The 15761-nt window shown below is 47.7% G+C and overlaps 1 protein-coding gene across 1 annotated transcript in view; it reads right to left on the reverse strand.

The window, feature by feature from the left end:
* The window catches only part of traf4a (tnf receptor-associated factor 4a), a 34466-nt gene extending 18913 nt beyond the window's left edge, over positions 1-15553 (reverse strand). The window contains exon 1 of the mRNA XM_012839800.3: positions 14962-15553. Coding sequence (XP_012695254.1) covers positions 14962-15104 — 143 coding nt within the window. The 5' untranslated portion in view covers positions 15105-15553. The remainder of the gene's footprint in view (positions 1-14961) is intronic.
* Between the last annotated feature and the right edge of the window lie 208 nt (positions 15554-15761).

The raw sequence follows: 15761 nt of genomic DNA on the forward strand, positions 1-15761 counted from the left end.
AAGCTGCTAAAGGAATTTCAAAGATATGCTGTGTGCTGACTCTTATCGGTGCTGAAACTGCTGAGGCCCACACCAGGCCCCGGTGCACTGAAATATTTATTACCTCTTCACTGAACACATTACGAGCAGAGCAGACAGAGAGAGACAGAGAGAGACAGAGAGAGACAGAGAGAACTGGGGGGAAAACGTCTGAGCCTTTACTCAGTCAGTCGACTGTCTTGATTTCCAAAAGCATGGCAGTCACAGGTCTACAAGTGTCTGAGTGGTAACATTAGGAGGGGGTTGGGGACAAGCTGCTGAGTCACGGACTGCTGCTGCATCATATCTACACGTCAGAAGACACAGATAGCTTTTTTGGTCTGTGATTTTTTTATGAGCTGAAATTTTCAAATGCTGCTCACAGCTATCTTGGCTATTTTGGTTAGGGGACTAGACCAATATCAGCACACGGAGGAGTGTGTGTGTGTGTGTGGGGAGGGCACAGTGCCATCTGGGGATTTGATGCACAGAGGGAACATTCCACCATAATCCATCTTTTGGAGTGCTGAGAGGGGGACATGCAGCTCGCACTCCTTCATCTATGTGTGAACACCAACAAAATCCACCAAGGTATCTAAGAAACACATCTTCACCATACTGATGCTTCAAACCATCCTCATCCAACAGCATTCAGATCGCTGCCCAGCCATCAAATGGCATCTGTGGAAAGCTTTATTTCCTAGTGACAGGTTACTTGCTTAGTGGATATTGTGTGTGTGTGTGTGTGTGTGTGTGTGTGTGTGTGTGTGTGTGTGTGTGTGTGTGAGCATGTATGATGGGCATGGGTTGCACATTATACCGTCAAGGATGATAACACTCTTGATCTGACTCTGCAGCCTCCTCTCCCCAGTGCTGGTGATGTATAGCCCTGCCTCCAGAGACAATTTGCCTGGTTGGGTTTTCAATGAGACCTTATCACACAGGAGTGCACTGCACACCCGTCAGGGAGCGAAATCACAGTCCCCGCACTTTTTGCACTACACTCTCTCCTAACAGATCATAGATACACTAGACAAAACACACAGATGAGGCAATGCACTCATATGAATAAAAAAATAGATTGTCAAGACTAAATCCAACAGCAGGTGATGCATCCGACGGGGAGTTCTCTGAAGCGGGGGGGAGTGCCGAGGGAAAAATCAATTCCATTTCATTAACTTGTGCTGATCGGAGGGCTCGGGAACGCCATTAATCCTGTCATGGAATGGCTTTCAGGGCGAATGACTGCGGAATCCACAGCACTTTCCCTCCTGCTTCATCCCACCTCCCAGCCCTATCCACCATCAACCTGTTCAGAGTCTCACGCTAATGTCCCATCATGGAGCTTACATGTTACAGAACCCCACCAACCACCAACCACCCACACACACACACGCACATGCAAGCACAGGCTTTATGATTGCGAACTTGGATCGATGCCAAAGTCCATATGGTACAGAATACGTTTAATAGAGGCATACTGGAGGACGTAGACCTTTGATCCTGAGGGCTGTGGCACCACTAAGAGGGTGATCAAAGAGAGTTGCTCTGAATGACATCACACACACACACACACACACACACACACACACACACACACGAGAGGAGGAGGTTGTGAGCTTTCACCAAGGCACCCAAGAGGAGAAGACAGTCTAGTAGAGGTGTGAAACATCCAGGTCACTGCATTAAATGCCAGTTGCACCTGTGATAATTATGGCCTACTATTGTATTCAATGAGTGCTTCTCAGATGATGCTTTGGTGCAGCAGATGCCAATTTATGACTTTTATGGAGGCCGCTTAGCCACAGAACCATGTGAGCTTTATCTGGAGTCTCTCATTAAGTTAGTTTGTTCATTAGTCTCCCCAGACACACACACACACAGAGAAACAGACACAAACACAAACACAAACACACACACACACAAACAAATGCTACTGCACATGTGGATGTGGCCCCACACCAGCACAAAGAAACCCCGGGTTGCACCCCGTAATAAAACGATTAGAAACGAAATGGGAGTAAACACTAAATGGATTTCCTTTCCACCCAGGCAGTCTTTTTTGGGGAGGAGGGTGTGCAGTTTTAATTACAGATGTCAGGGTCTAAATATATAACGGCGCTCGCAAGAGGCCAGATGTCTGGTGGTGGGACTGCTGCAGGGAGCAGCGAGGCTTTTGAAGGGATGCGGCATCGCTGCGGTAATCCCAAAGAATGCCACTGCACGGCACCGGGGATCCCAGAAGCTTTTCTGCTACTAGCGAGCTTATTAGAGGGGACAGTTATCGCACCCACGGCACATCACAGGACTGTGTGTGTGTGTGTGTGTGTGTGTGGTAACACTGGTTAGAAGCCGTTACGACTTCTAGGAAGAGGAGCGCAGGAGCCGGGGTGAGGGAGAGGTAGAGGGCATTCTGTCTTTCCCCAAAAAGTAACTTGGAGAACATGAGACTGTTTGTAAGGCACCCACCCCTCCGCCTCTACCCCCAGCACTCTCACTAATCTGCAGCACTTACAACTAGGATGTCCCACAGATCCCTGGGATGTTTGGCATTTCTGGGGTTAAAGTTGGATGAAAGTTGAGTGAAAAACAGAGGTGTGGACCTGCCTCCAGAGGATAAGACAGCACCTCCCAAACGTCTGAGGGATCAAGAGGAGGATTCTGGGAGGGCAGAGGCATTACGTGAAATAAAAAGACAAGCCAGTGCCTGATCTGAGCCGCAATGCTTAAGAATCTCCAATAATGCCTCCAGCAAACCTTTACGCAAATGTACAGGTTTCTTGCTGTGCCAAGATCTTCATTCTGTCATCCTCGATTTGAAAAAAAAGTTACAATTGGGGAGCAGCAACTTTTAAAGAAAGGCAGGGATGTGAGGGTGGCTTTAGAAAATAAATCCCTCTTAGCACATAATGAAAAGAGTGTCCTTTCAATGATCCCGTCATCAATGAATAGGAAACTCTCTGAGGAGCAAGGCCAGAGCCTGGACCCCTGGGGCTCTCCCTGCTAACCTACAGCTTTAAGCCTGTCTGACTCTCTGCTAGGCCATGCAGAGGAGGGGTTGAAACCATCAGCTTCATGTCTGTCGCACCCTTAAGTTTCTCTGCGACTGTCAGAGCCAAGACAAGCTCTAGCCTCTACCGGCCAAGCGATAGCCATGGGGGAGTCATTAGCAGGGTCGTAATCCATTTTAATGAGGCGTTTAGATAGCGCCTGTGCTGAGTCCCAGGCAAAAGGGGGTCTGTGCTGGAACGAGGCTAATCTCTCCAGCGATTCATGGGGCCGTGTGGAGAAAGCACACATCCTCAGGCATCCATTACACCGCCACACCCACTGCAAAGCCTTGAGGAGGTGAATAAATCTGGGTGGATTCCGAGTTCAAAGTCCGAACTTCCACCCACAGATTTCCGCTCCCTATATCATTGAGCGACTGTTGTTGACCATTGAATTGCACTGGGCTTATGGCAGGTGTGAGGCATTCAAGTTCCTGATACAAGGCCCCATTTTATGCTTATTCCAGTCACTGCTGGAGTGGTGTTCATTCCTGGGTGTGTTATTTTATGCTTAGTGGGGCACAATGAGAGCTGGGAGAATTCTTGCATGAAGGACTTGACTCATGGGGAGTGAACGGACTTGTCACTCTCGTCCTTTCCTGCGCTAAGATGCTATGCTAAGAAAAAGCCAGGGCAGCAGGATTCTGCATGATTCTAAATTCTGACTTGGGGCCAGTGCCACATGTGACCGGTCACTGCTAGGGAGGGAGAGAGAGAGGGAGGGAGGGAGAGAGAGAGGGAGAGAGAGAGGGAGAGAGGGAGGGAGAGAGGGAGGCCACAGAGGAAATCACCAGCAGCATCTTTCACCTCCACATCCTCCATAATCTCATGAAGCGCTTTAGTCACACAAGGCCACCACTGGACCAAAATAGTCCAGAGACAGAGTGGGGCATAGAGAGAAATTAGGATGGAAAGGAAGGAGAGCAGAGGGGACAAAGAAGTATGAAATGTATAAGAAGGGGGAAAGAAAAAACACCACGTCCCACGGGATCCCACCCTCGCTGGTGTTCATTAGCATGACGCTAATCCGTGGGGCGGGTGGCGGGTGGCTAAAGACAGATTACCTCGGTGCCCTCGCACCACCTCTCCCCGCAAACTTGTCTCGAGGCAGCAGGTGGGATGGATAGATAATCCGGGTGAGCAATAACATATTATGGGCAGGGCCTTGTTTCATTAGCCTGCATCTGTTGCCCTCTGCTTTCCTAAACGTAGGACAAGGCAAGTCTGAGTCTAACTGCAGCTACAGCTCCATGCAGTTTATGTCCCTCCTATATGGGCAGCTTTGCCTGCAATCCCATACAATTCTTCTGCATTTTTATTCAGTCATCATGTCTGAGAGATACTTAATACTTTTACCTATACACTAATCACATGTGTTTTATGATAGTTAAAAATTATTTCATCACATGTAAGCCTCAAGCCTATGGCAAATTTTTTATGCATTTTCAACATCTGCCGCGAACCCCCTGTGACTGGACTGAAACCACATCGTCTGAATTCAAATTAATGGCCTGTACAGAAACGTCCAAGCTCTTTGTGTTACAACTTTTTCTCAAGCCCCAAACACATGAAACATGAGAGGCCCTCTGCGTTAACTGTAGGGAGGATCCTGCCAAAGACATGATCCTCTCACATTACCTTAGGGTTTCAGGAGACACTGAAGAGACTTGAAGAACTGATTGAAACAGTTCACATTTGACACAGTCCCAGGCACTGTTACATTTTCCCTCTGGTCAGCAAGTTTTCTTTGTCTGAACATGCATGCAGCAGATCTAACACCAGGTGTTTTGTAATCATTATCCCTATATGCAGAGGGCTTCATTTAGGCAGATCCCCATGGAGCAACACACGGTGGGAAGAGAGAGAAGAAAAAAAAGAAAAAAAAGAAACCCACCTCAGGTTCTCTTAAGGCTCTTTATGTGAGAGGTGTGGCTGCACAAATTTTCCGCCACCTCCCAAGACACTCTCCTCGAATGTGGTCATATGAGTCTAAGCATGTTTCACAGACACTCGCTGACACGAACACAGCTGTGGGGAAAGGCGGACCTGATTCCTACTCTATAATCTTTCGTCTTCGGCACCCAGGCATGATCATTTCCACATGGAAGGAGAAGTTACGCAATGATTAATATATTCTAAGCCGTATAATCTTTAGGCACCTGCTTAATAGCTTGAGTTTGAATCTATCTGCCCCACTTGGAATGAATGCCAAAATCTTAATCATCGTTTCAAGCACTGTAAAATTCACCCACGGTCCTACGAGATTATGATTCATAAATCCGCAACAGATAGAGGGCACTTCCGATCCAAGCAGTACTGGGGATTTAGAGGTGTGGTAGGCCGGTGAAACTCGGAGGAAGTGAACGACTGAAAAGTCCTGTTCCGTGTGAGTCATTTACCTATATCTGTGAGTCACATACAGTACATCGTGGCCACGGGTAAGAAAGCTCAACCACGCAACATGAGTCACTGGCATCTTCTAAGAAGCAGCACCTCTCTCAAAGTTAAAAAGCAGATAAACCTGACTTTCAAACTTCTTAGATTGACTTACTATCAAAGAGATCTGAAAAGGCACCCATTGCACTTACCCTAACTATTTCTTCAGTCACTCCATGTCATGTCTCACAGCCCTAGTTAAAGTGTAGCTACGCTCAAGTAAAATATGTATGTGCTGAGGATTCTGTTATTATGTAAATCTAGGGACAGGGTTCAGAGTCAGTATTAAGGTATGTGTTGGGTAGCAATCTATCAAAGTTCTAATGTGCACTGATAAGCAGGGTGTTATTGTATTAACAGTATAGCTACAATATAAAACAGGGCTATGGCGGAGTGAGGGAATGTCTGTGTGTTTCTTCCCACCATGCACCAGTCAGACCAGCCATGTGGTTCCGTGGCCATGGTAACGGGAGAGGAGGAAGGTGAGACAGTGTGTGTGTGTGTGTGTGTGTGTGTGTGTGTGTGTGTGTGTGTCAGGATGAGCCGTGGGTGAGTCGCAGGGCTGTGCAGCAAGTGTGGGCCAGATCTGGCGCAGAGCTACCAGAGACCGACACGACGAGCCACAGCTCCCCCTCACCATCCCACACGGAACGTAGGTGAACACACACAAACACACATTTACCTCTTTTTCCTATCCCTTTCTTTAATATGCAAGGCAAGCATTCAGGGTGTATTCACAACTGCCGCTAATTTGATAATCGCAGTTCAGGTTCAGCACGCACTTCCCCAGCCCCCACCCTTCCTTTGTTTGGCTCTGCAAAGCAGTGACGTCATGGCTCTCTTTGTCTCAAGGTATTCTGAATGTGTGGCTTCTGTCGCTTATGTGTTATTATCTCCATCACGCGCATTCAGTCTGACCGACCATCCCCGGCAAGAGGAACTGCGGGGCCCTATTCGCGTAGAGGAAGAGATGGCTTTGAAAAGCGGCTGCCACGTGCGGCTAATCATGCACGGTCCCGATCAACATAAAACCTCAGAAAGAGCAGCGGCCATCTAACAAAAGGAGACAAATAAAGACAGTCATCGGCTACTAATTATCATTTCCTGCTGGACTCGACTAGGGCGTTTGTGTCCAATCTTCACCGCCTTTGTTTATTGTTTGAAGTGGACTAGCGCAGACAGAGATAGAGAGGTGGAGTGTGTATCCAAAGAGAGACAAAAGAGCGTGTGGGTTTTTTTTGCGGAAACGTTTAGATCGGACACAGGACAAACGCACATTCATCTCCGACGGACAGGGAGACGGCTTTACGTCAGGAAGTGGCTTTATCCCAGCCAGCTCTTTCTCAGATCAATCAATGGCACGTCTGTGCATCTGAAAGGATGGGACGAGAGCTGGGGGGGGGGGGCTATGTTTTGTGTGCTGTTGACATATTTGAAAATGAGCAATGAGAGCAAGTGTGGGAGTCACACCAACAGAGATGGAGGCCGATTTGAGAGGGTCTTTCAGCTAGCTCCCGGAGAGGCTCAACAGTAAATAGGCCGGATCTGATGCAAAGGGATTGTGTGTTGGGGGGGGGATCGGCAGGAAGGAAGCGATCACAGGGAGCCTTTCACTGCGTCTCCAGAGAGGAAGAGAGGGTAAGTTCACCAGTGACCTCCAACAGCCGGGGCCCCGGTGCGGACGGCGGTAACGCTCGGTATAGTGTGCGCTCTCCCTCTCTCTGGGCCAAGAGCTTAACCGAGCTGCAGGCACCTGTTCTTTTCTGAAAGGACCCCTTTCACTCCGACAGGTGCTGCTTGATGGAGACAGGAGGGGATAGTGGTGCATGGAGTTACCCCCCCCCTCCAACCACCATCTCTGCCGGTTACCCCCCCCCCCCCCCCAGACACAGACACACACAGGGTAGCACCCCAGCTGGCAGTCTTTCAGCCCCTCACTCACAGATTCCACACATGCCTGGATCTCAGCCACGCCACCAGGAGGTTTTTCAGGCCAGTGGTCACTCAGCTGTCTCAGCTGCTCCCTACTTCCTCCCTCCCCCACAAAGCCATCTTTCACCAGGGGAGTCACCGAGAGGCCTCTGAGGGCAGGATGTGTGGATGTCTATGAAGCGCAGATGAAGATCACTACCTCTCTAACATTCAGATCTCATTGGTCAATGGAGGTGTTTCTCCTCAGAACACTTCCACTGACAAGACCGTTGCCACAGGCAACCAGTGTTATAGTGCTAACTATGCAGTTTTAATTGACAACAGTGGAGGCCAATCAATTCCGCTGGTCAGTTTCAACACCACTCCAAATCAGATCTTCATCAACATATGGTTGTTCATTAAACAATAATGATCGTCAGGCTGTGGATTACTACTTACATATTTCACAGACAACAAACACAGACAACAGACAGTCCGATCCCCAAACACAGAATGGCTGATTAACACTAATGTGGTGTAATGTTACTGGAAATGAGCTGATCAGTGATATTAAACCCTTTGTTGACTACACAGCTCCTTAAAGTTCCTCTTGCTCTTGCAGCCCCTATGAGAATTTGTGATTAATTATTTATTGTCTTTTGTCAGTAATTATGAAACATTATGGAAGTTACTACACTAAACTAATACGACTTCTTCTTCTAAACTAATACAATACATGAGCATAACATAATGTGGTGTGTGTCTGCTAGTGCTCATGTGAGTTGTGAGTATGTGTGTGGGTGGTTTGGTGTGTGTGTGTGTGTGTGTGTGTGTGTGTGTGTGTGTGTGTGTGTGTGTGTGTGTGTGTGTGTGCATCCACAGGGGGCTTCTGTGCAAATGTTTTGGCAACACAAAGCAGAGCAGCAGTTGGAGAAAGAATATCAAGCGCAAACTGGTCCATGGGCACAGTGGGTGAGATGTCCACTGTGAGCTCTTTATTTAGCCTCGTCCACGCACCTCCTAAAATTATCTTTCTCTCTCACACACCCTGGACTTGTAAAAGATTTGGCCTGTTCTGTATGTGGTCATCATTGTTGTTGTTGTTGAATGTGAACTCAGAATCTGGCACACCGCAATAAAAATAAAAATGTAGTAGGTCAACAACAACAAAAAAGGATAAATCTATTCTGATTTACTCTACAACATAAGAATGTAGGTGACTTTTGCAGATTACACACAAATGCCCATTTCTGGCAAAAATAAGCATGACAGGATTGTCTGGTAAACTGTAAGAGATTTTTTTTCTCTCTCTATATCTATCTATCTCTCTCTCATATACACACACACACACACACACACACACACACACACACACACACACACACACACACACACACACACACACACACACACACACACACACACACACACACACACACACACACACACACACACACACACACACACACACACACACACACACACACACACACACACACACACACACACACACAATCTTTCACTCAACTCAAAACGCAATCACTCACACCCTCTCTTGTAGCAAGCACAATCACAAATATTCATGAAACCGCACCATACATGCCCTAGGACCTTGTTTAGCTGATCTTCAACTAACCAAGTTGCATGGTTGGATGGCAGAGCCCTGGCCCCAGCATGCTGGAGGCACGAGGCAGAAGGTGCCATGCTGCATAGCTGGAATAGCTCCCTCATTGTATAGGTGCAGAAGAGAGTTGTTTCCACAGGGCATGGGGGGGGGGGGGCGGCATGTAGAGACTTGTCCAAAGGTCTTGGCAAACCGCCATGTGCCTCCTTTTACAAATTGCTGTCCAACAAATTTACGACCAAAATCAGCTCTTTGGGAGCAGAAAAAAAACGTAGCGTCACCAAGTGTGTGTGTTGGTGATGGGTAAATAGAAGACAAGGAGCCATTAAAAAAAACAAAGAAAGAAAAAAACAATGAGGAATTTGAAGTGGCTGTCCACTGCACATTGTGTGGTGTGAAGTCACTTGAGTGTACTATGGGCTCTGGGCTTTCACTGGAACACTTAAAGAATGCAGAGCACTTGAGTTTTAAGAACTGTTGAGGCACATTTCTGAACCAGAAGCACGTCCGCTAAAAGTGCTCAATGTGAAAACAACCTGCTGAACCCTTTGGCTTGAAGCGCTACGGTGACGGAGGCTTCACAGCTGCCAGTCTGACGGATGCAGAAGTTTCCCTGCAATGTCAAAGCCACAGCTGCACCTCTGTAACCCAGGTGTGACCTTCTCGAGACACTTGAGAGCTCCTCTTAACATGACATCACCTAACATTGACAACGCTCACATCCCCTGCAGAAATACTCCTTTTACTGTATGTTGAGGGATGGACGAATATAGGTGCAGACAGACAGATATAAGAAGTAATATTCTCTTATCACAACCTTTAAAACCTGAGTCTAGAGTTCAGAAAACTGAACAGGAGAGAACAAGAAAGGGTAATGGAAGGAGGACAGTAGAAGACAGAGAGGAGATAAGCATGTGGTCCAACATGTCTGTAGTTTTGGTGTGGGGTGGTTTATTTGTACCTAACGTATCCACAGTATACAAACCGAAGTGTGTGCTGCAAGCCAGATTCAGATACATTCAAACATTTATGTGTTAAAAATGAAAACCACTACAGGTTGCCCCTGTATTTTGACCCTCTGCAGAAAGCGGTTCTGCAAGGAATTAGGAGAACACATGCGCTACGGTATCGATCCGTTTGGCAAGGTCGGTCTCCAAACTCAGCAAACTGCTGCCTCGGAGATTCCCGCCGCCCCCACGATTTTATTAGCACTTCCTCCACCGCCGCCGGTGCAAACTGGGATGCCCTGCTTCCGCTGACTCCGAGGCGCTACCTCCGCTTTGATCGGCAAGCCTCCCGCCTCTCACTGTAGGCGCCTGGCTTTTCCAAAGGAGCGATTTGGTATCACAGTCAGCTGCGAGTTCAATGGGGTGAGAGGTAGACAGAAAAGCCCTATGTCGCAGAGTCACTGAGACATCCGCTTGCTTGCCACAGAATTTCCCGAATCAGAATAAGAGACGCCTTTCATCGGCATCCTCGGCACTCCACACCCTGCACTGAATGAATGCAGACACCTGCACAGGAACGCACACACCCACACACACACACACACACACATACACGCACGCACACACACACACACAAACGCACACCAGCATCTAAGGAGACGGAGCAGGATGGAGGCAAGGACGTATGCTAACATAGACACTCTCACTCAAAACCACCCTCTTTCCCACACACACACACACACACACAGCGCAACTTAGTCTTCGGGTGAGATGGCACAAGGCCCACAGAAAACACAGGCTCACAAAGCTCCAGCTGCCAGGTGGCATCTGCGTGGCCCACAGAGCTTGGCATCGTCACTTCCTGGTCCAGTGCGTTCTTACAGAGTCCCTCGCTGTCTCTCCATCCATAGAGGATCTCCATTATGAGCTACCCACTAAAACACACCTCACAATGGACAAGGGTCAATTCATTGGTCTTTAATGAAGTCACACAGCTGAACAGGCCCAGAACTGTCTTTATATCCTACTGCTATCTAGGACCTTATCAATCATGCCCTCTGTTTCCCTTTAGTTGTTATCATTCAGCTGGGGGCTATACAAAAGGATAAAGAGAGATTACGTAGAGAGAAGAAAATAATGAAGAGAACAGAAGAAGAACGAAGATAAACAAAAAGAAGAAGAAGAAGAAGAAGAAGAAGCAGAGATAGCGGGAGAGGAGGAGAGAAGTGGAGAAAGCAGGAGTAGGAGGAAAAGAAGTAGGAGTGAAATTATGAGAGCAAAACAGCCCTAGTGATCCTGAGGAGGCTTCCTCTGGAACAAAAGCAGCGGTTGATTTGTGGCTGGCGCAGGGGCGCATGAGGAGAGGGTGGACGAGCCAGCAGGGCGGCGAAAGCGGGGCCCAGAGTGCCGTGTTGTCACGGGGATAATAACTGCCCCCATTAGCCTTCTCTCCCCTCAGTGGGATGCACCCCAGCAACGGGGTAACTTAGCTCTGGCAACAAGACCCGAGACAGCTTTCGGGGCAGAGCAAACCAATTATTCGTCTGTCAAGAGAAGAAACTGCAGTATTCCCACTGCGAGCCAGAGCAGCGCTGCTCCGACACCGCCTCATTCTTACCAAAAGATTTATTACTTAATATACTCTACTGCGTGTGGTCTAGCCTCGATTTGGACGCTTCTGCCTCTTCGCTGTTTATATTGTTGATGGCCACGGCTTTCCCCACTCAGGCTTTAGTGCTCCAAAGAGGAACTGGTCCAATTCCCCTGAGCTCAAAGTTCGCACTGGCCCGCCGTTATGGGTTGCGGAGGCACGTGAATCACACACTTGATTGCAGCAGAGATAAGAGACTGGTTACACCAAGGTCATGGGCGAGGCGAGGCGAGGCCGGGCCGAGGCTGCAGTTTTATTTACACTTCGCTCCCTTCAGAGGAAACACAGCCCATTAGCGCAGGGAATTCATAACTAGCGGAGGAGGCTAAGGCATGCAGTGAAAGACTAGCCCATCACATGTCTGGAGCAGGCGCCTCGACGCTGATCAACACTATGTCACGAATAAATCTATCACACACAAACAAACACACCTGTGTGTGTGCACTTCTGTTTCCTAACAATACCTTGCGATAGCTCTGTGTGCGTGAGAAGTCAAGCTGAAATGTCATGGAATTCAATTCATATGGCATAAATACCTAGTGATCATCTCAAAGGTGTCGTTCTCTTGGAGGGAAAAGGGAGGGAGTGCCATAAAATATCAGTGTGTAGTGGAGGCCTTCCCAAACAGCTTTCAGAATCTTTCTTTAGAGTGTGAGAGGGCGGGTTGGCTAGCCATGACTGATCGCACACAGTCAGAGGTAATACACAGGACAAACTCACTGTAATCACACCCTGAGACGCATGGCGCGCAAACTCTACTCAATAAGGTTTATCAAGATCAGCTTTGTTTGGATAAACTTACTTTGCAATACCATACGGCTGCCTGGTCTAGCAGCTCAATGAGTTGACATTTCAGCCGATGAAGAGATGGAGCAAAGAGGAAAGGAGCCATTGTTAGTGCTTCAAGTGAGGTTTTGTTGTATAGTAGTTACCTGAGCAAACCACATTCATCTGCAGGGTTGGGGACTGTGTGGAGAGATTTGCATCTCTTGCATCTGCATAGGGTCATAAGGAGGAGTTCCCTTTTTAACGGCAGAGCAACCGAAAAACTCATCAGAGTCTGTTTGTGTGCTCTACAATCAGCAGCAACAGTAGACACACTGCCAAAAACAAAGAGAAACATGGACAGTGACCTGCTGCTTTGAAACTGTGATGCGTGCTTGCTAGAGTTAACATTCCATTCCCTCCTTGGCAGGCCAAGTGATGATTAACTTTCTCTGTCACAACTTTACTCTTTTCAAGAACCTTACCCCGCCGTCAGTCATCCCAATCAGTCCACGGCGCCCTCCTTTGTTTTTTTCTTGTGCAAGATAAACACGGAGTACAACCAAGACACGTGCTGAAACAGTTCCTTATTTACTGGGACCCACAATAGAAACAATGGCTTTATATACAAATTTCATCCCTCTCATTTTCACTTAATATTTATCATAATCACAACCCCTCCCACACACACAAAAAACAGACTGTCATGCCCTGCCATGCACAGCTCGACACAAAGCAACACCTTTGCTATTTCTATGAGAATCAGAGTTTAGTCGGTCAAGCTCAGCCTCAGACGTGACAGCCAAGGCGTGTGAACATCTGCAGCTATATTTGACTGGAGGTCAAACGTGCCACATAGCTGCCATTGGACCTCTTATCTCGCCAACGCAGGGTGTCAACACCGCCCGTGTTTACACTGTATCACTGCTGCTGATGCCGTTATGAGGGGAGACAAAGGCCTGCCTTGACTGTGAGCACATGCGTGTGGCGCACTCAACATGGCATGGACGTAGCACACGCCAGAGGGCAAAGAATCCGGTTTGGCAAGTTTATGCTATGTTTAGACCGACATGGCACAGGACTTGGAAAGTGAAAGGGAATGGCCTTTGATTGCCCAGTGACACTCATTAAGGTCCCAGTGAAAGAAAGGGAGTGGAACTGCCAAAAGGCAAGCTTGTCCCATTGATTCCGAACACTAATGTGACCATTACAATGAGCCTGATCAATGGTATGTTGTTAAGCATTCAGACATGGGGAGATTGTACAAGCCATCTCTCTCTCTCTCTCTCTCTCTCTCTCTCTCTCTCTCTCTCTCTCTCTCTCTCTCTCTCTCTCTCTCTCTCTCTCTCTCTCTCTCTCTCTCTCTCTCTCTCTCTCTCTCTCTCTCTCTCTCTCTCTCTCTCTCTCTCTCTCTCTCTCTGTGTGTGTGTCTGTGTGTGTGTCTGTGTGTGTGTCTGTGTGTGTGTGTGTGTGTGTGTGTGTGTGTGTGTGTGTGTATATGTGTCTGTACAGTGACTAAGACTCGAATGCCTTCTAAGGCAGAGGTCTTCTTCTCCCTGGACACACTGGTGCCCTGGTTTCAATAAAGGAGTCCCACAGTAATCCCACTCTCACCCCCCTTCCAACTCCCAGCTGAGCCCCCACGCCTTGCTCCCCATCCCCGTCTCCATGCCTGCTGCCCAGCCACAGCCTTCAGGCAGTAACGACAGACAGGGCCAGAGGTTGGGGCCTCTTCTGCCTGGGTGAGCGATCACATGCACACACTCACTCACAAACGCGTGCACACACACACACACACACACACACACACACACACACATCTACCCCTATGCAAACACGCCCACTTTTACAAACACACACACTCTCTATCTCTCCCACACACACACACACACACACACACACACAAAGGGAAGCAGGAAAAGAATATGTGGGCCCTAAATATGACTGTCAGCTCATTGTCTTGAGACCCGAAAGTAATTGTTTGCATGTGTCAGGGCAATGAGCACATAGACACAGGGAAAGGCATGCCTGCCAAAGATCGTTTCAAATACTGAATCACAACACACAGCATAAACCCCAAGTATGTTGAGAATGAACGAGTAATAAAGACACCCTCTCAAACATTTGATACTAGAACTGAATAATTCACACTCAACATTGGCTGTCGTTTGACAATACGATGTTTACACAGGCAACGTAGATGAATTAAGGTTACACAGCAGGATTACAGAGAGGACATTTTTCAAATGTAAAGTGTATCTTATGGATGATTGGAAGAAAAAAATGTGACTATGCACGTCAACTGTTATAAATAACAGAAATATATGCTATTCTCCATCTTTTGACTTGCAAATATTAATTTGTATTCATTTTGTGCATGTTTATACAGCTTTATCTCATCCAGGAGTCGAATGCCGTATTACCATCTGCAGTAGGCCTACCTTACGTTCTTCAGATTGTCATAGGCTACGATTCCAGTTGTTAAACTTTTTCCTCTTACACACTAAATACGGACGCATGCAACCAAGCGTCAACATGAGGCTGCGACTGGGGTCTTACCTTAAGAATTCTTGAAGACAGGTGTCACAAAATCTGTGTCCGCACGTAGAAACCTGAACGGGTTCTCGCATCGCCTTGCTACATAGTGGACACTGGAACCGTCTCTTGGGTTTCTCCAGAAACTTGTAATCAAACCCCGGCATTGTTGCTGCTCAGTAAGCAGGAGGATATGTATATTTTCAAGCCTGTTCTTCTTGCCTCCGACACCCCACCGTTTCACCGGGGAGCCGTAAGAAAATGTCCACGGTTTACGCTGCCAGAGTCCGTCTCAGTCTCTGTCTCCTATTCAAGTCCATCCGTCGGGGGAAAATAGATTGTCTATCGATTCCTGGACGAATGCACTGCCTTCACGTCTCTCTCTCACGTCCCCGGTTTGATTGCTCTATGCATGAAAGGGTTAAGAAGAAAGGCCAATCGTTAAGATATCGTATAATCGTACACGAATGTGGCAGTGAACACGACTGACAAGTATGCTGTTGGGCTATTTAGTAAAAAAAAATATATGCCAAACGAAGCGTTGCTGCGGATCAGTCCTCTCTGACGACCAACTGAGGTAACACTGACAGTCTATGTAGACAATGCCAACCAGTGCATCCCATCTGTTTAGGTAGACCTAGCCCCGCCTCTCAGAGTGGGAGGGGTCATATTTAAATCCCATTGACCGTCTGTTTTCGGATCTCCGGGGCAGCTCAATGCCAATAGGCTACAGTCTGCGCAGACTATTTAAGCTCCCCAAATCAACTCTGTAAAAACGTATGTTTGTACAGCTCATTCAATATTCATCGATAGTCACGACAATA

The sequence above is a fragment of the Clupea harengus genome, chromosome 9 (assembly GCF_900700415.2).
Source record: "Clupea harengus chromosome 9, Ch_v2.0.2, whole genome shotgun sequence".
Classification (NCBI taxonomy): Eukaryota; Metazoa; Chordata; class Actinopteri; order Clupeiformes; family Clupeidae; genus Clupea; species Clupea harengus.